The sequence below is a fragment of the Marmota monax genome, unplaced genomic scaffold, assembly GCF_021218885.2.
Source record: "Marmota monax isolate L192 unplaced genomic scaffold, Marmota_monax_Labrador192_F-V1.1 WCK01_AAM20220418_F8-fsc00080, whole genome shotgun sequence".
NCBI lineage: Eukaryota > Metazoa > Chordata > Mammalia > Rodentia > Sciuridae > Marmota > Marmota monax.
In genome coordinates this window covers 2,638,003-2,658,021 of record NW_026694750.1, presented here as the reverse complement: position 1 = coordinate 2,658,021, position 20,019 = coordinate 2,638,003, and the positions used below count along the sequence as shown (strand labels likewise).

The 20,019-nt window shown below is 56.2% G+C and overlaps 1 protein-coding gene across 3 annotated transcripts in view; it reads left to right on the top strand.

The window, feature by feature from the left end:
- Window positions 1–11,986, top strand: part of Spsb1 (splA/ryanodine receptor domain and SOCS box containing 1) — a 58,255-nt gene extending 46,269 nt beyond the window's left edge. For all 3 annotated transcript variants that reach the window (XM_046424452.2, XM_046424450.2, XM_046424451.2), the window contains exons 2-3: window positions 4,818–5,656; window positions 10,006–11,986. In XM_046424452.2, the coding sequence (XP_046280408.1) occupies window positions 4,963–5,656; window positions 10,006–10,133 (822 nt within the window). In that variant the 5' untranslated portion in view covers window positions 4,818–4,962 and the 3' untranslated portion in view covers window positions 10,134–11,986. The remainder of the gene's footprint in view (window positions 1–4,817; window positions 5,657–10,005) is intronic.
- The last annotated feature ends 8,033 nt before the right edge of the window (window positions 11,987–20,019 follow it).

Genomic DNA, 20,019 nt, shown 5'->3' with positions numbered 1-20,019 from the left:
GTTCTTAGCACCTCGCCACCCCCACCCCTGACAACCACTGGGGACATGGGTTGAAGGCTTTTGCTCCTGAGAGGCACCCCTTTCACGAAATCATGAACTCACCTGTGACCCCAGTAAAGACAGTGTGTGGGGCCGGGGCAGGGGGTGTGGGCAGGCCAGCCACAGGGCCTAGGTGGGCCGGTGAAAGCAGCCAGCTCGATTCCATTGTGCATGCCCCCCGCCTGCCCCGCCCCACCCTCCGTGCCCGCCTTCGACACGGGACCTGTCTCCCCTCTTCACCCCCAGCTGTGGTGGCAGGCACAGCAGCCGGTGTCAAGGGGGAGCTGTGACCAGAGAGCAGAGGGACAGGGAGGGTGAGAGGCAGAGGCCCCATGCACATCCCACCTGTAGACCGGGGTCACCCCCAGCCCCTCGTCAAGGTGCGCTAACTCGACCCCACAGCATTGCCAAGGGGGAGAGGGCGCACGGGTTCATTGGGGAAGCCGGCCAGCCCCCGGCTCCCCAAGGATCGCCTGAGTGACTCTCCCGAAGCACAGTCCCACGACGGGCGTTGGCTTCGGAACGTAGACCCCAGGGAGAGGCAGCTCTGGGTCATGACTCACGGCTGACAGCCCATTGTGTCCTTTCTCTCAGGCTCCAGCCCATCCTTTGATGGCTATTTTTCTACCCTGACCCTTTTGATCTGTGCTCTAATCTGATTTTACCTGTAGAAAAGTGCTGGTAGGAGTTCCTGGCCCAGAATGTCTGCCCATCTTCCTGCCACCCCGTAAGTGTGACGGACCTGCCGTCAGAGCTCCTGCACGCTCACACACACACACACTCACACACACTCACACATTCACACACACACACACACTCACACTCACACACACCCCACCGGGAATCTGATCATCTTGGTCTGAGACAGCAAAGAGGGGGAGTGGGCAGGTGTCCTCTGAGGGGACAGCTGGTCACTGTGAGAGAGTGCCTTCTGGGATTTAAAACTTCTGCTAAGGGAGTGAGGAGCAGGAGCCACTGGCCAGCAGCCCCCACAGCCACTGCCCATCACTGTCTGTGTGGCACACATGTGCCCACCAGGTGCACGTGCAGGCACACGGCGTGTGTGTGTACATGAAGGCATGCACAGTTGCACAAAGCTCATAGGTCAGGTGACAGCACAGCCATCTCTGTCCTCTGCTCTCACATTCCAGCCCTGCACACTGCACACCCTTTGTGGTTTGGCTTCTCCAGGGTGGGGACGAGGCTGAGTCCTCCCACCTCTCGGAGACTTGTCATGGGTTCGCTCGGTGACCAGGTCCTGGCACTCCTCTGGAACCTCTAGGTTCTGTGAGGCTTGTGCTTCTGCATTTGCTTCTCAGAACAGCAGGAAACAGGTGATCCCAGGGCTGAGTTGCCCCCTTCCTGACAGCAGTTTGGTCCCCACACTGGACTCTCTCCTGGCCCAGGGGAGCCATCTCGGCCCAGTGTGAGCAGGAGCTGTAAGGCCCAGTGACATCCCTGTCACTCAGCAGCTGTGGGTGCTGCCACCCCACCCCCATCCTGAGCTCCACATCCAAGTGTTTTGGTGCAGGGGTCAGAAGCTAAGCACAGGTTTAGAACAGGAGTCAGCGAACAGCGTTGGGCCAAATCCAGCCTGCTGTGTGTTTTCTTAAAGTTTTATTAGGACCTGGCCACACCATTATTTACATGTTGTCTGGAAAGCCCAAAATAGTTGCAATCTGGCCATGCACAGAGGGAGTCTGCTGAGCCTTGATTTAGAAGAGACCTTAACCGTGATCTGTTCCAGCCCAGCACTCCATGCCTTGGGTCATGGCCAAAAGGCAGTGTCTGCCTGCTGGGCCAGGTGTGGTGACCAGGAACACCGGTTAGCAGTGGTCTTTGTTCAGTGAATGGAGCACATTCTAGAAAATAAGAACAAAAGCAAAATGCACCAGGCCCTCTCTGGAACATTGTCTCTGCTGAGTTTTAGGCAAGCCTGTGACCTACAGGTGACATCCAAAGTACAGGTGAACCAGTGGACGCTCAAAAAAGTCAAAGGCGAATTCTAGTTGGCGACCACCACCATTGTGCTGCATGGCTTTGGGAGCCTCGGGAGGCAGGGCCAGGGAGGTGCCCTGCCAGCCTGCAGTCCTGGGAGAGGGGCAAGTGGTGAGCTGCGCTCCTGGGGACTCCCAGGAAGGGGGCGTCCAAGTTGTATTGGGCTGGGCCAGGCTCTGACTTCCACACCTTCCACAGACCCTTCCATGCTCCAGTGGCAGAGCTGGTAGCTCATGGAGAGGGTCTGGCCCACAGAGAGCACATCTCGCCCGACAGAGAAAACTCGCTGGCCTCCGGTCTAGCTAAACCCGGGTTCCCTGTGCGCCCAGGCCCGGGTCGTCCCCCCACCCACTTCCCTGCCATGTTGGGAGGCCTCTCCCCTTCACTTCCTCTCCCAGCATCTCCACACCCCAGCCTCCTCTTCACTCCCACTGTCCCTGTGTAGGTGTTGGGGGACGGGGTCCCCATCAATGAGATTTGCCAGAAAGTTCCTTCCTGCTGTGACGATGGAGCTGGCAGAGGCCATGGGCTGCTTGGCTGCAAGAAGTGGTGAAATCCACTCTCTTAGGACATCAGTTCCCTCCCCCGCCGCCTCCCAGGGAGCTGACCTCCGTGGTGAGCTGACCCAAGGACATGGAGGTCACTGGCCACCCATCAGAGAGTTGTCCAGACAGAGTTTTAGGGCGGTACCTCTGGGCCCTTCTTATTGAGCTCTGACTCTTATTGAGGCCACCTCTGATGGCCTCCCCAGCTCTGCACCCTGTTCCAGTGGGGACTGGGGAGGAGTTGGGTGGGGGGCACTCAGGGAAGGCTGAGGTCTAGTTTGCTGCCCCCAGCCTCATCTTCAATCCCTCCTGTCCCTGAGTATGTGTTGCAGGGTCCTCCATCAGTGAGATTGGCCGGAAAGTTCCTTCCTGCTGTGACGATGGAGCTAGCAAGGTGTTAGGCAGCAAAATCCCATTTCTGCACCCAAACCCAGTGTCTCCCCCCTGAAAGCTCGAATGGGGATTGTCTTTGGAGACTCAGTAGGCAGAGTCATAGTGTCCACAGATCTTTTGGAACAGGGCAGTCCCCCGGCTGCAGAGAGGGACATCTCAGCTCTGTACTGGCCTGGCCAATATTGGACACAGGCCCTAGCCTGTCTCTGAAGAGATGACCATGCCTCTAGCATGGAGGGAGCCCTCTGTCTCACACCCAGAAAGGAAGGTGACAAATGCCACCTGCTCACAGGATAAGGGCCCCTGAGCACCCAGCATTCACATGGAATGTTCTACAGAGAGGGAGTCTACAGGAGGCCCGGCCACCCTGAGGCTGTGGCCCCACCCCGTCTCTCCCCAGCTGAGAGGAAGGCGGCTCAGTTTGGTCCCACCACAGAGCCTGCCCACCTGCTGGCCCTGCCGTTCTGGGGCTAAACAGGAGGCCATTACTGTATGGTACCCAGATGTCCCTGTGTCTGCCAGCCTCCTTGACATAGACCTTTTGTGTTCTCTTTGTCCCCTATCTTCAGGAACCTTAGTGCTTCTTGGGACAAATGACCCAGTGTGACCCTGTCCCCAGGGGCCAAGTTCAATGGCCTCCACCCAGCTTCCTTGAACTCTTGTTGTTAAGTTTATTTATCCAGAAGCCTCCCTCCCCACCTTGTCCGGTTGATCCTAGGCTCCTGAAGAGATGACCGTGCCTCTGTGGTCATCTCCCAAACCCAGTGGCAAACGTCCCTCCCAGAGGCCAGGGAGGTCTTATTTATCCATTTATTCATTCATTCTAATCAGTTATACCTGGCAGCAGAATGCTCCTCAACTCAAGGACGGTTTTGATGGTAGAAAGAACTTTGTTCTCGAGTGAGGCCCAGGAGCCCAGCAGCGCAGGTGATCTGCCCTCATCTGAGGCCGGACACCGAGAGGTGGGGACATTCTGCCCTCCTGCTGCTCTTCCTGGGCTGCGGGGTGGGGGGGATGACAGGAACAGATGCAGTGAGATCTCTGTGTCCCCTCAGGAATCCAGGGACAGTGAAGCCCGAGAGGGAGGAGAGCCCCTGGGGTCGGACTTCCTCCCAGTAGGCCATTGAGACCTGAAGTGTGACCTGTTGGCTTCTAGCTGAAGGGCAGGCGGGCGGACAAGAGAGGCAGCTGGTCTTCCAGGTGTTAGCCCCAGACTCGGGGGAGGGGGGTGAAGTAAGGCCGCCCCTCAGCTGAATGGGGACCTGCCCCAGGCCCTTGAGAAGGGCATCGCTGGCTCCTCATTCTGGGTGGGACAAGACCCGTTGGGGGAGTTGCTGCAACCTTAGGGGTGCCAGGAGCCTCTGGGGCCCTTCCCACCCAGTGCACACACAGGCCCCAGGTTGAGTTTCCGGTCTCCGTCCTGGTTCCTTCCCAGGCTGTCCGTCCAAGGCAGCTGGCTGTATTGGAGGAGAGAGGGGAAGGCGGGGATCTGGTGTCTTCCACAGTCTCTGCTGCTCCTTGGGCTCTGCTGTCCCCTGATTGTCTCAGACTGATCCAACACATTGAGAATGGTGTCGGCCTTCAAGTCCAGTCTCCATGCAGACCGCAGGGCACGGAGCCGCTTCCCTTTGTGACAGCATAGCCACGGGAACAGGGGAACAGGGGAACAGGGGACATTTCATTTTGTGCCAAGGCTCCAGGCTGCCCCTTGTCAGGTGTGAGGGGAGCCCGGCGCCAGGCCCTGGGACACGTTGGCACGGGCAGCCCTGCTCTCCTAGGTAGCTTTCCCTCCACCCCGTGCTGCTGCTCACCCGGCCTCCTGTTTTTCTTTCCATCCATTAGACGCCACGGAATGCTCCACAACGTGCGGAGGTCTCCTAGCAGCCTTCCTTAGGAATTCTGCCTGGCCCCGGTTAGAGAGTGAGCTGAGGCCCGGAGATTGATGAGTTTGCCCTGGGAGCCAGCGAGAAGGTGAAACCAGGCGAACATGGGTCAGAAGGTCACCGGAGGGATCAAGACTGTGGACATGCGGGACCCCACATACCGGCCCCTGAAGCAGGAGCTCCAGGGCCTGGATTACTGCAAGCCCACCCGGCTGGACCTGCTGCTGGACATGCCCCCCGTGTCCTACGACGTCCAGCTGCTCCACTCCTGGAACAACAACGACCGCTCACTCAACGTCTTTGTGAAGGAGGACGACAAGCTGATCTTTCACCGGCATCCGGTGGCCCAGAGCACAGATGCCATCAGGGGCAAAGTCGGGTACACGCGCGGGCTGCACGTGTGGCAGATCACGTGGGCCATGAGACAGCGGGGCACACATGCCGTAGTGGGGGTGGCCACAGCAGACGCCCCCCTGCACTCCGTGGGGTACACGACCCTCGTGGGGAATAACCACGAGTCCTGGGGCTGGGACTTGGGGCGGAACCGGCTCTACCATGATGGCAAGAACCAGCCGAGCAAAACGTACCCGGCCTTTCTGGAGCCGGACGAGACGTTCATTGTCCCTGACTCCTTCCTTGTGGCCTTGGACATGGATGACGGGACCCTGAGCTTCATTGTGGATGGACAATACATGGGAGTGGCTTTTCGGGGACTCAAGGGCAAAAAACTGTATCCCGTAGTGAGCGCCGTCTGGGGCCACTGTGAGATCCGTATGCGCTACTTGAACGGACTCGATCGTAAGTGTTGCCTGCTTTGTAGGAGGCAGTACCCTCCCCGGGTCCCTGTGGTCCCATCTGGGCTTGGGCTAAAGTTTATGCAGCTGTTGGACCTAAAGTGTTTTTAAGTAGATGTCCTCATGTATTCAGACCCTCAAAGGCCGCTCTTACCTGCATCTGGTTCCATGAGAAACTCTAGCCTGAGTTTGCTAAATCATTTGGCATTGCTTGATGGATGGCTGGATGGATGAATGAATGAAGAGTGGGTGGATGGATGGATGGGTGGACGGACAGATAGAATGAGTGGCTGAATGGATGGGTCCATGAACAAATGGATGGATGGAATGAATGGGTGGATGGATGGATGGATGAAGGGATGTATAGATAGTTAGGTGAATGGATGGGATGCGTGGATGGATGGATGGATGGTGGTTGGTTGAATGGATGATGACTAGATAGATGGGTGATGGATGAACAAATAGATGGATGAATGATCTTTGTTTATCTCTGATTATCCTGCCTCCAGGTTTGACCTGCAGTTGACCAAACTCCAGCATGGTAGCCAGCATATTATTGAGTTGGGATTTGCAGCCTTGGGGGTGCTAGGCCCTCTCAGATAAATGAAAACCACTGGCCTCTGTCACTCTTCAGACAAATTTTGGGTTTTTCTCTCCTGTTGCTAGAGGCTCCTTTCAGACACTGTCCCAAGAGTGGCGTGTTCATTCACGGTGTCAGCAGACTGGGGGAGGAGTGTGTGGATTAGAAACAGGCAGCAGCAACAGCAAGTTCTGCCTGCTCTTTTGGAAAGGGGAGTGGCTTTTGTTGGACTGTGTGAAAATAGTTTGTGTGTGCTGGGAGGCGGAGGGCTCTGTGTCTGCCTGGCGAGGTGCCTGGGCTAGCGGGAGGTCCTGGCATTCCAGAACTGTCTGCCCCTTGCTGGGCCCCACGCTGGGCTCTTTGCCTCACAGGTCCCTTCTGCCTGCCTATCCCACCTCTGGAAAGGAGTGGGTCAGGAAGCTCCATCCGCCCCGTGGGCTGACTGTCTTTAAGAGCAGGTTTGGTCTGACACCCTGAATCCTAGCCCTGCCCTACAAGCCAAGTGGGCAGTGGGCAAGGCCCCCCTGAGGTTAAGGGCATTTGCTTGACCGTCTCACAGACTCCAAAACTGCAGGTTCTCCTGATCGTCCTCCTCCTCCCCCTCTGCCACCAATCTTTGGAAAATACTGAAACATGGAGGGTGGTCAGGCGTGAACTAACTCTGAAGGCTTTCTCTTTGAAAGCCTCCCCTCTGCTCTGTCTCTGGATCCTCCCTTCTGGCTTTGTCTGAGGAGTGACAGGGAGCTGACAGCCAAATGGGGCAGCATGTCTGCGTGCAGGCTCCCAGTTGCTCCATCCTCACCTGGGCAGTGCCCTGAGGTCATGGCATTCCCAGCAGGGGGGCCAGGTGTGCATCCAGCAGGTGGCTCCTGAGGAATTCACCTGAGACCTGCACTAGGGAACCAAGAGAGCGAGTTCTGTGAGTCCATCTCCCCAGGTGATAGAAATGAGTAGCATAAGTTCACAACCAAATTTGTCCCCTGAGTGTCGGTACAGGAGCCGAGATGGGCAGGGATTGGGAGCCCTGGGCATATGCTGCCAGCACCTAAGATCTTGGGGATCCCTGGCCCTTGGGTCAGTCTCCATCCTCCAAGCAGAGAGGTGCCATGGAGCTAGTGAGGTTAAGGTCCATTCTGTACCAGATGAGGGGACTGATGAGCCTACCATCACAGCCTGGCCACCAAGACTATTGGTCCCTCTGGAAACAGGCCTGCCGACACTGTCACAAGTCCTGTGAGCCACACAGCTTTGCTGTCTGTGTGTCCTTGCATTAGTACAGAATACAGACCTGGAGCACCGGGAGGGGTCTGGGCCGATGAGTCCTGGTGATATAGGCACAGCTCAGAGTTCTGCTGACACAGTCCCCGAGGCCCAGACACATGTTCTCTGACTAGGAGATGCTTATCCTGCATCTATTGGGAAGTTGAAAATGTTTGTAATTTTTCTTGTTTGAAAAATTCTAGGGATTGGGGGAAGGAGAGATGGGAATGTGTAGTTGGGTACTATACCTGTGAGCTGGAATCTGCATGGAGACTCCAACCGTCACACCAGGACCCTCTTGGTCAATGATGAGGAGGCCTCCCCTACCCATATGCAGATGCAAACTGAGGCACTGCCAGGGCCTTTGGCTTCCTGTCTTCCCCCATCCTGTCTGGGCACAGTTGACTGGAGGATCCAAATGGGAACATAGACGTACATGGTCAGTCCCTAGGACACTGAGCAGAGCATCAAGGGTGGGAGCCAATCTGCATCCTCCAGGGAGGGGACTCAGGCTCTTTGGACCTCACGAGGGGCAGATGGAAGGCTCTGGGCAGCCATGGGTATGCACTCTTGAGTTGCACCCTGCACCATGCAGAAGGGCTTCCTCTCAATGGCCATGCCCCAGCCAAGAGCTGCCGCGAAGCACTTCAGGTTTTCAAGGTCTTGGCTGGACAAGGCTTTGCTCTGGATTCCCTGTCCTGGGACAGGGAAAGTCATGTTGTGTGCAGGGGGGAATGAGAAGCCAGGTCCAGAGTGTCCTGGTGTAGACTGAGTAGGCAGGTGAGGTTGGAGGGGTCCTTGGTCCTGAAAGATAGAGGGTCACTTAGTTCAACCTCCTGGTATGGGCAGGGCTCCCGGATTTCATCCTGAGCTGTCCGGGAAAAGCCCCAGTTCAAAGCTTTCCATCAACAATGTTTACCATCTCGGTTCTTCTGTCTAGCTGTAGCGGTAGCTACAGGAAGGAGAAGAGCAACTAGGGCTTTCCTTCAAAGTCTGGAATTTAGTAAGTGCATTATCCAGCCTAAGATTTACTCTGTTTCCATAAAAGCCTCATTGAGATATAATTTGGGTGCCATCTAGTCCGGCTACTGGAGTGTTCCGATCATGGTGTCTAGGGGTACAAACATGACCACAGTCAGCTCCAGAACATTCTCTTCACCCCAAAAAGAAGCTCCTACCCATCACTAGACTACTCCCATTTCCCTAGCCATAAGATTTGCCTTTCAACATTCAAGGCTTTTAATGTCACTTTAAAATTGAATTGAATTGCATTTATTTATTGTTTGAAGAGCTGGGATCTGAACCCAGAGCCTGGCACATGCTAATAAGCACATGCTGTTCTGAGCTACACCCCAGCCCTTTTAATATTATTTCTTAATATTTTTGAGGCACATTGGTGAATATCAAAGGACTTTTAAAAATCAGAATACACTTTTTAATCGATGGAATTGAAATTTTTTTCCAGTTTTTTTGGTCTGAACTTTATTTTACTCCCAAAGAAGGCTCAATCCATTCATTTCTGCTCTTTCCACGCTCAGAACCCAGCAGGTGCCGAGCAGTTCCAGGTGTGCTCACCTGTGGTTGCTCTGGGGCAGAGAGCAGAGAGGGGCTGCCTTGGGGAGGCTGGGTGAGCCGAGCTGTGTTCGGTCTCAGCAGCCTCGGTGGGGGGGGGGGGGGGGCGGGCTGCAAAGCCTGAGAAAGGGTGATTTTCAAACTCCTGAGATGCCAGCTGGCCAGGTCCTCCTCTGTAGCAAGGCAGGGCCTGGGCCCTTTGGGAACTGAATGGAGAAGATTCCGAAGGCTTTAGGGGTAGGTTCCCTTTCTTCTGAGTGTCTGTAGCGCCTCTGCCTGGGACGGTGCAGGGAAGTGGCCCCCGCTGTCCTTGGGGCATTTACAGGTTCCCTGAGCCACTCTGTAGGGCAGAAAGAAGTTTCTCTGGTTCCAACCTGCCAGTGGGAGTGGCCAAACCCTGTGCTATCAGGCTGTGGGGGCAGCTGGCTGGAAAGGCTCCTCAGCGCCACCACCTGTAATGTGGCTCTGGGCTGGTGTTTCTTATGTCTTAACGGGCTACAGTTTGGTGGCTACAAATGTGGATGCTGGAAGCAGTCTGACCCAATTCAGGTTCAGCCTGTATCCTAGCATGTTAGGGACCCTTTCTAGACCTCAGTGGTTCTCTGCCATAAATCAAAGACAGGAACAGTACCCAGTGGGGAGCCCCGGGATGGCCTGGGTTCAAGTCCCAGCTCCGTATTGGACAACCCAGGCAAGGTATTTAGACTCTGTCCATTTCCTCTTCTCTAAAATGGGGATGATCATCATGGCATCTCTGATCGCATCACTCATGGCAGTCATCAAGGGCACTGAATGAGTCAGTGTGGGCAGAGGACTTTGGAAGCTTCTATGCACTTAGAAATCAGCCTTGCTATTCACTCATTGCAATGCTGTGAGCCAAGGTGGCCTTGTGCGTGTGGACGCTGTCACTGACCTCCGGTTCTCTCTCTGGCTTTTCCCAGCCGAGCCCCTGCCGCTCATGGATCTCTGCCGTCGCTCGGTGCGCCTGGCCCTGGGGAAGGAGCGCCTGGGTGCCATCCCTGCGCTGCCGCTGCCTGCCGCCCTCAAGGCCTACCTCCTCTACCAGTGACGCTCTGCCCCAGGACTGCTGCCCGACCGCCACCTGGTGCCAACTCACTGAGCCACCGGGGCCACCGCACCCTGCGCCTGAGACCGCAGCCTGCGGCCACGGACAGAAGTGCCTACTCTTCCTCCTCGTCCTGGCTGCCTCTGCCAGACCTGGACAGATGCCAGCTGGGGCTCCTCTCCCCGTCCCCGGGGCTGGCAGGGGGCAGCGTCCCGGCAGGCAGGATCGCAGCCCCTCCTTGAATCCAGACGCAGAGAATAAACTCTACGAAAGCCACGTGGAGCACCTGTCTGCTGGGGGGGCGTGGTTTGCTGTCCACACCTCTGGGGAAAGGCTGCAGCCCCCGGGGGTCCCAGGTGGCGGAGCTGGCAGGAAGTGCCAGGGCTCGAGGGCAGATAGCAGGAGTGGGAAGGGCAGGGCCAGGCTTGCACATGCAGCTCAGGATACCAGACGCCATGGACCCGAGGCAGAAGCCGAGGTCGGACCTGCCACAGGCAGATAAGCACCCAGCACCCATCCCTGTCAGCACCCGTCCCCTGTATTTATTCTTTTAACCATAACAAAGGTCGTTTATTTATTCCATTTGGAAAGGAAACCTCGTTTCGGTCACCTCTCTGGCGCGTTCTGTTGCCTTTCCCCCAGCTGCTGCCTCCCCAGGATGTGTGTGTCGCACCTGTCCTTCCTGGGCCGTGCCCGTGGCGTGGTGCCCTGGTGCTCAGGCACAGAGTGTCTCTGTTGTAGTTCCCTCGTTTCCTGAAGCTCCGCGCTGAGTCCTCAAGCAGGCCCCTCAGAGAGACTTAGCCTCACGTGCAATAGGAGTGTCTTAGGGAGCCCACCTGAGAGGGCCGTGCCGGTCCCCAGGTCCCCAGGTAGCCACTTACCTCTTGAGTTCATATATCGTTGCACATGTTTGGATTTCTCTTGTTGTCTATGATTTTTTTTTTTTTTTTTTTGGTGTGGGTTTGATTTTGCATCTGCTTTTCTAGATGAGATTTCCCAAGTGCATCCTCAGAAGCTCTGTGTCCCAGAGGACCCCAGAATAAAGAAAAGGAGTGAGAGGGTCCCCACCCCTTAGAAGCCACAGGCAGGGCAGGGTGGGGAGAGCAGGCGCGGGGTCCACCTCACGAAGCCAGTGTGAACCTCTGCTCAGCACCTGCCTGGGCTCCAGGCCCACATGCAGGAGCTCCTCTCCCCCATGACCCCAGGGGTGGTGAAGGGTGGCCAGCAGCAGGGTGCCTGTCCCCAGCAACGCCCCCGTGTGGTGTCCCAGCACCTTTTGTCTTGAAACCAACTCCCTGGGAGTCTGAGCTCTGTTCTTTCTGCACAGGTACAATAGATGACTTTATTTGTTTTAAATGTTTAATATATATGCATATATATTTGTCCATACGAATTATGTTTTAAGCAGCTGCTGTAGGGTACCTTTTTTTAAAAAAATAAAATTCTTCCAGTGGAGTTTATTTTTTAAAGCACAAAACTGGTGCCAAGACTGGGTGAGGAATGTAAATTACCCCCTGAATATTTGAGGGTTTTTTTTTTTTCCTTTTGGGGAAGGGGACCTTAGCTGTCGGGCTCTTGAAGATTGCTCTCGTTTCAGGGTGGGTCACATTCTGACACTCTTGCACATGACAGAGGTTCACTTGTACAGGCTCCAGCTTGCTTCCTTGACCAGTGTCCCCCGTGGGTGCTGATGGATGCGGGCTCTCTGCCTCCCTGGCCTTCACTCCCTCCACCCACCTTTCTCTCCTCTCAGCCCAGAGCCTTGTGGCGTGTATAGTTTTGAAACTCCCGTTCTATTTTATGATGGTTCATAATAGCCAGTAACCTAATAAAAGAAAGTTTGTTAAAATAAGAAACCACTTCTGAATCCCTCCTTTGTGCTTTGCGGGAGGGGAAAGAGGCATGGCAGAGCCCGCCCGGGTCCAGCCCGCAACGCTGCCCATGGTTTTCCCTGCCACCTGCAAGAGAGGGATGCCAACCAGAGCCTCAGGTGGAGGAGAGCCCTGGACGACAGCCCTAGGACACACCAGCCCCTTTCAGGAGTGTGTAGCCCGGCAGCCAAACAGAAGGGCACTTGCTGAGCCCACAAAGCGATTCCATGCACTGCAAGCGCCTCTGGCTCAGCTGCCCAGTTCTGAAGCTCACCCGTGGGAGAAGCTGTCACGACCCCAGTGGGACCCGGTGTGGCATCCTCAGACCCAGGCTCAGCACTCTGCAGAACTGCGGATCCTTACTTGTCTCTGTCCCCAGGGTCAGGTGTAGTGACGCTCCCTCGCCAAGCTCTTGCCTGTTGAAGCCATCCTGCCAATGCTGTGGGCAGGGCCCTCTCTAGAAGGTCAGGAAATCTGGCTTATTTGGAGGCTCAATGAGTGATATGTGAACAGTCAAAAAATGTACTAGATGTGATCTCATGTTGTCACTGTTTCAAAAAAAAACCAGCAAGAGCCCCTCAGCTCACTGCAGGGACTCACTGCAGGGACTTCTCACCTGCTGTGAGAAGTGCCTGGCTAAGGGCCCAAGGTCCCTAGGACCAAAGTGCTCTGTCCCTTCCTCTGAGCGCCTCCTTCCTCAGAACCCTGGCCTCAGGCCCGCCTGGAAGTTGTCAGAATGCAGATTCCAGGGCACCACCCGAGACAGGCAGATTCAGTGTTTCTGGGGCCAGGCCCAGGAATCTGTGCTGTCCCCAAACTCCCCAGGTGACCTTGCCCAAGACTGTCAGGACACCACACTTTGTGTCTGTGTCAGCTCTTTCTCTTGCAAAGTTGCTGGGTAAAGGGAAATTATTTCAGTGTGGTGGTGGCTTGGCTCAGGGACAAGCACATGAACTCTTGAGTCAGACCTGGGTTCAAACACTGGCTATGTGGCCTTGGACAAGCCTCCTACAAAAATGGCAGTTGTCAGTGTCCCAGTCTCCTAGGCAAGTAACAAGGGGGATGTGAACAGGACCCAGGATGCTGGAAAATTCACCAGCAAGTGTTTTAAAAGCTCATGCTGTCCTGGAAAAATGTCACTTCCTGCATGGGGACTTTGACGTCGAGGATGGACCGAGCACTCCTGAGCCAAATTCCTGATAAATCTTCTTTTTCCTAGGTAAAGACTCCAAAGATCAAGGTGAGTATTGGGGAAAGGAACCCCACAAGCCTGCCCCAGCTATGGGTGGAGGAAAGAGGTGGTTTCGAATTATTTTTAGGTCGGAGTTCATGTCTGGGTTGCAGTTAGAACTCCGGCTTCCTTTGAAGGGGGTGGCAGGGGAGGAGTGGGGTCAGGCATGGGGGTGGGGGAGCACAAGGGGAATAAGGGCGTTTGTGCTGCCGGGAGACTTCTGGGGAGCAGAGTTTTGCACTGAAGGGAGCGGTATTAATAAAACCATCTGTGCAGACTTGGCCCATGTGGTTGCAATTAATCCCCTGCCTTCGCGCAGGTAGCTGACTCTCAGGGCTTGGCCATAGATGGGAAGACTCCTGTCTCTATCATCTGCCCACAGCCTCCCTCCTGCTCCTCGGCGGGATGAGGAATGTGGACTTTACTGAACCATAAACTATTCCGGGGGAGCTGGGGAGGGGGCCGAAGGCAAAGCAATTAGTTCATGCTCCAGTCCAGACACCCAAACATGGTTGGATTCCAGCTGCAAAGAATATTTGAAATAAATGAGCTGCCCAGGGCCAGGAGTTTGCTGTGTTTTCTGTCCGCGGCCATGGCAACCGGGGAGGAAATCATGAGCTTGGATTGGGCTGGAGGAGCAACAACTGATATCCTGGCCCAGCAATCCTGAGGAAGCCGCTCATGGCTCTCCTGGGGTTTCTCAGGACTTGGATGCTGGCAGGCGGGACTCGGTCTGATCATCCCCTGGATCCCCTGGTGCACTTGGACCTCGGTGTCCTCTTTTGAGCTCAGATTTTTTTTTTTTTTTTTATTTAAAGAAAAGAGAAAACCAGCTCTTCTGGGGAATCCTTCTTCCTGGGCCAGGGATGAATGGACAGTTAGGATATTCTCAGTGGACAAGTCCAGGCTGAGGGCAGCTGGCTGGGGGCAGGTGACCTCTCTGACTGGGCCCTAGGTCTGTCTTTCCACCTGGCCCTGCCTACAGATTTTTCTGGATGTACTCTGGAGACAGAACAGCCTCCTTCAGCCTCCTCCCTTCCCCTGACAGCTTTTGAGGGTGGGCCCACGGTTATTGCTTAACATGTGTTTTGTACACACACACACACAAGTAACGGGACCTATTTGAGGTTTCAGCCTGAAGTTCCCAGACACCCCTCATACTGGAAACAACAGGGAAATTTGGGGACCAAGCAAAATCCCAGGAAGCTTGATACACCATAGGTGGGGCCTGGAGATCTACATCTTTCCAAACCTGGTGATTCTGATGACATCGCCCCAAGGATCCCCGAGGGTCTGGAATTATTTGCAGAGTTGAGCCCCTAAAGATCCCTCTGAGATTCCTCCACAGTCCTTTCAGATCTGCATGGGGCTGAGGCCCAGAGACCTTGGCAACCTCTGGTGCAAGAGATTCCACCGGTTGGTTAGTGTGGTTTACCCGGCTCCGTCTGCCCTGAGTCTCAGAACATGCAGCAGAGCCCCAGGAGTGGGGGGTCGACACAGCAAACCCAAGCATGAAGTGCTGGCTCTCAAATGAACCAAGCAGGTCCACAGGGAGGTAGAGGCAGAGAAGCCTCTGTGAGGAACTCTTCCCCTGAGCCCGTTTACCACAGGAAATGGTCCAAGGAAGCCAAACCAGGAGCAGGGAGACACCATAAGGTCTCCAAGCTGCTGCCCAAGCAGACTGTCTAGCAGGACTGTCCACCCAGGAGCTGCCCTTTTATTTGTAATGAGGATAAAATTCATACGACATCAAATTCACCATTTCAGGTGGAGCACTGAGGCCCTACACCCCTATCTTCCCAGCGGCTCAGGAGGATCGCAAGTTCAAAGCCAGCCTCAGCAACTTAGAGGCCCTAAGCAACTCAGAGAGACCCTGTCTCAAAATAAAAGATAAAGAAAGGCTGGGGATGTGGCTCAGTGGTTAAGCACCCCTGGGTTCAATCCCCAGTATCAAAACTAAAACAGAAAAAAAAAATTTTTTTAATTCACCATTTCAAGTGCATGCTTGTGGCCAACCCAATCTAGGTCCAAAACATTTTGCCCCCCCACCCCCGCCCCTGACACAATCACCCTCCACTTCCCCTGCCTGCAGCCCGTGACAACCAGGAATCTACTTTCTGCCTCAGTGAATTTGTCTGTTCTGGACATTTCCTTCCAGTGAATCAGGCGTCAGGTGGCCTTTTGTTTCTGGCTTCTTTCACTTCTGATTCGCATTTGAGGGGGACATTTCCTGATACCAACCCCCCATGGCTTCCCTTGGCTTCCTCTCTTGTCCAATGGGGAGAATATTCCCACAGAGGGTTGTTTGAGAATTTGTGAGCCATTGTCGGCCAAGCACTTAGAACCCTGGCTGCAGAGCAATAGGAAGATTCTCTGCCCACCCCCTGGGATGCCCAGGTACCCTCAGGGTGTCCCAAATCAGCCCTTTCCTAAGAGGGCAGTTTCAGGGAAATTTCATGGGCCCTGGAGCTTGAAATGAGATCCCGCTTTTACAAGTCAATCTGATAAGCAGGCAGCGGAGCGCAGTGTCGGGAAGAGCTGTGTCCCCGTCGGCCTCTCCGACCCCGACTCTCCATTGCGTTCACTTCCTGAGGCTGCTGTGCCAACATACCACAAACTGGGTGGCTTCAAACAGATGCCATGTGTTTATTCTCTGACAGCCCTGGAGGTCACAAATCCAACATCAAGATCCAGGCAGGGCTGTGTCCCCTCTGGGGTTCTCGGAGAGGAAATTTCCTGCCCTCTTCCAGTTTCTGGAATCCCCTGACTTCTGGGTCTGTCTCCCCATGGCCTTCCCTCCTCTGCTCTGTGACTGCCCTGAAAGGACACTTGCCACTGGACTTAAGATGATCTCCTTTCAGGGTCCACAACTCAATGGCATCAACTAAGACCTTGTTCCTGAGTCGTGTCACATCCACGGGTTCCAGGATGAGAACGTGGACACACAACCCTCTACCCATATCTTCAGGATAGAGCTCCTAACAGTAGGCACTCCTGGGGTGGCCATGAGGATTGACCAGTCTATAGAGGAGCAAGTCACCGTCCAGCGCCAGGCCTGAGGGAGGTACCGCCAACAGACCAGACTCCCACCATTATTAGCCACCTGCCTCCTGCCCTGGCTCTTGCAGCCAGTCCCACAGCACCAGATCTGCTGGAGGATCCATGGATGTTCTACCAGTTGGGTGCTTAGGGTTGGCTAGGAAGCCACAGGGGTGGGCTCAGGCCAGGAATTTGTTTTGGATATAGATCTTGGCCTCTGTCTTCCCTCTGACCAGCTGAGTGTGTCCCTGGGTCTTGGAAGAGTGACCTTGCCTTGGGGGACACTGGAAAGAGAGGCCGGGCTGAGGCTTAGTCTAACTGCCAAGTTCGCCATGGAGGTTCAAGGTCATCTCTCTGCCTCTCACTTTGGGATGGAGGGATGCAGCTCGGATACCCGAAGCTTCTCCTGCCAAGCTGCTCTGAATTCATCCTACAGGGAGGTGGAATGTGAGTCCCAGGCTGTTTAAAGCTCTCGGAGGCCATAGGTGCAGCTGGGGCCGGGCCAGGCCGGGTGCCTAGGTCGGCCCAGGAGCCCTCTGTGCACATGGTTTGATTTACAGGAGGCCGCGAGCAGCTCCGACTGCAGACAGAGAAGTATTTGAAGCAGCTGCCAGATGTTGTGTCTGAGCTGGGTTTTTACAACTTGCTTACTGGTTAGCAGCCTGCCTCCCACTGGGGTTCAGCTTGCCCCAGCGGGTTCAGGGCCCTGGCACGGGCCCATGGGCCTTTCCTCGGCAGCCTCGTGGGCCCTCCTCTCAGCCCAGGCCTGTTCAGCCTCAAGCGGAGCCAGCGTGGGAGCCCAGTTGCCAAAGCTTCTTATCTTCCCGGAGTCAGTACAGCCCTGACTTCGGATGTCTTTCAGGCACCCCGAGAATGCTCTGGAATATCCTGAGTTCACAGCCGGGCCCTCTGGGAGAGGCAGGACCCCTCCAACTCCCAAGACAGCTTTGGCAATGAGGCACCTCTAAAGCAGGATGACTCTCCAGGGCTGTCCCCAAGTACTTGGGCATGGCCTGGAGGATGTAACCGAGGGTGGCCCTGCCCACTCACTTCACTTTGGCCCGCTGTTGCCAACCTCTTAAAATGGACTATGGGGGGCCACAGGGGACCAAGGCTGGGACCACAGCGCAGCGAGGGGCTTCAAGAAGTCTCAGTAGGAGGCAGCGGTGGGACCAACCTGAGGATGAAGGCCACTGTCCTAGGCCAGGCCACCCCTTCAAGTGGTCTGGTTTCCTCAGCACTTGATTGTTGGGGTTCACTTGAAGCCAGGGGTGTTTCTCAGCCCCCTCCCCCTGCAGGGGAGGCCTGTCAGGGAGGCGCCTGACTCGGGGCCCATGGTCACTTCCTGAGGCCACTTGGAATGGACTCCTCAGAAAGCCTGGCTTGGAGCAGAACAGGCGACAGGGAAAGGGCTGGGGAGGAGGGCGGGGCTGCGGGCGGAGGCCCTGGTCAGTCTGGCTGCGTGAGGAAGCACACTCGCGTTGTCCAGGAATCCCAACGCCGCCAGAGTGGACAGAGTGTTCAGTCCCCTCCTGAACGGGCCAGAAGTGTCTTGTCCTCTGGGAAGGAAAACACCCTTTGCCTGCAGGCGAGGGTTCGCCTCTCCCTTGCCAGAGATGCCTCGGAGGGCCCGGGTTGGGAGGATGGAGCTCCGTGCCCCGGGGGCTGGGGGGACCCTGTCTCTCTTGAGGGCTGAGACCCCTGCAGCCTGCATTTTGGGGGCCCTGAGGAGCTCCACCTCCGCCCCCGCCTCCGACTTTGCTCCTGCTCTTTTGCTTCCGAATCCTCCAGAGAATCAGGGAACATGTCCTCGCAGCTCGCCCTGTCCCAAGAGTTAGCAGCCCAGAGACCAGGGCAGGATTTAGGAGGTTCCTGGGCTGGGCCCCTGCCAGGGTGAAGCCGCTGGGGAAGGGCAGCAGCCCAGGCCCGGGGTGAGGGCGTCTGGGCTTGGGACTCAGAACACCAGCCAGGGCCAGGCCCACGACTCTGGACCAGTCACCGCCTCCTCCACCAACTGGGAACAGGGACGGCTTCCAGCCAAGCCCTCGTGCGCCAGGTCGGATGAGGCCGGGGGGTGGGGCAGCCCTCCAACACTGAAAAGCCCACGCTTGCCCCAGGCCTGTTATCCTGACGTTTCTCCATGGGACAGAGCAAAGGGAGCCACCTAGGGTGCCAACCCCGCCCAGAGAGCCCTTTGCTCTGTACCTGGCTGGGTCCGCTTCTCCTGGGTCCGCAGCAGCCATCCCTGGAAGCCGGGGTCCCTCTGAGTAGCCCTGACCCTGGCTTCCTGGAAGGATGGGTTGAGGATGTCATCCCTCAGCAGAAGCCAGGAGGTGGAGACAGCCATCGTGGCCACCTGTGAGGTGCAGGAGAACCTGCTGGGGTTGGAAACAGAGGCCCCCTCATCTCCTTTGGCAAACAGGACTTGACCCCTGGGCCAGAAACCTGAGTGAGGAGCAGGGGGCAGGGGGCAGGGGGCACAGACCAGCAGACACAGGAGACAGGGCCTCAAGTGGTGCAGAAGGAGGAGCCATGGGCTCTGCGGGGCAATCAGGGCAGGGCTGGCCTAGCAGGGTTTTGAAGGATAAATAGGAGTTTTCCAGGAGAGGACAGTGATCCCATTTGTGTACCTTGCTCTGTAAAATGGGGACATTGCTGAGTGGCTCTTCATGAGCTACTGGGACAGCATCTGGCCTATTAGCACCATTTAAGGGTTTGTGGACACAGTGATAATAATATGCAGACCATGCTCCCAGCCTTTCTGCCTCCCACCAACAGCCCCCCCAAAGGAACCCTAAACCCAGAACTTGAGGGACTCGGGATCATTTATTCCGGATTTTTCTGCTTCCCAGCAGCCCCTGGTCCAGGTCTACTCCGGATTCCCCCTGGGGGCTCCAGCTACAAACCCTACGGCCCTCTCTGTTCTGACAGTTTCCCCAGAGCGTCGGGCCCAGCCTCCTGGGAGAAGGGCTGCCTGTGCCGCTCCCTGAGCCCTGTTTTGGGGTCTGGGTTTTCTGGGAGAAGCCTCTCGGCGCAGTGCAGCTGGGCAGCTGGGACTGTCCTGGGAAGGTCTCTTTTCTGCACCTGGTGACCAGGACCTGGGTGCTCTGTGGGGTTCTGTGGGCCAGCCCAGTGATGCTACCACTCCTCGATGGGGTGGGAGTCAGGGCCCAGCACCCCCAGGCTCCAGAACAGCCACAAGTAGGTGCAGCCACTTCCTCCCACAGTCACGTCCTGGGCCAGGCCCAGCAGGCGCTGGGGCTGACTCCTCCTCAGGCCACGGATTCAAAAAGGACTGAGGTGGAAGACCTGGGCCCCGACTGCCACCCTGCCACTCATGTGGTCCCAGGAAAATAGCCCCAGCTCTGGCACCTCCAAGCCACCCTCCCAAGCCAGCGTGTCCTAGGGCCGCCCCCTTCCGCTGGCGCAGCCCTGACGGGGCCAGCGAGCACTCCACACGTCTTAGGCTCCTCCTGGCTCAAGCTTTGCTTCCCATCCCTTCCCTTTTCCAGGATGGACATTCCTGTTTGGAGCTTGCCCGTGGGGAGGGGACTTCCCGGCCAGCCCCCCCCCCAGCGCTCTGTGCCAGCCACGGTGACCATTTTCAGCTCATGGTTTGGGTCAGGCAGGGCGCGTGGCTCTGAAGGTAGAAGAGAGAAAAACAGTAACCACGGAGCTAAGGAGTCACCACCTGGGTGACTGGTGACGCCCTACTATGTGCCATGCTTTTCACTCTTGTTTACTCCCG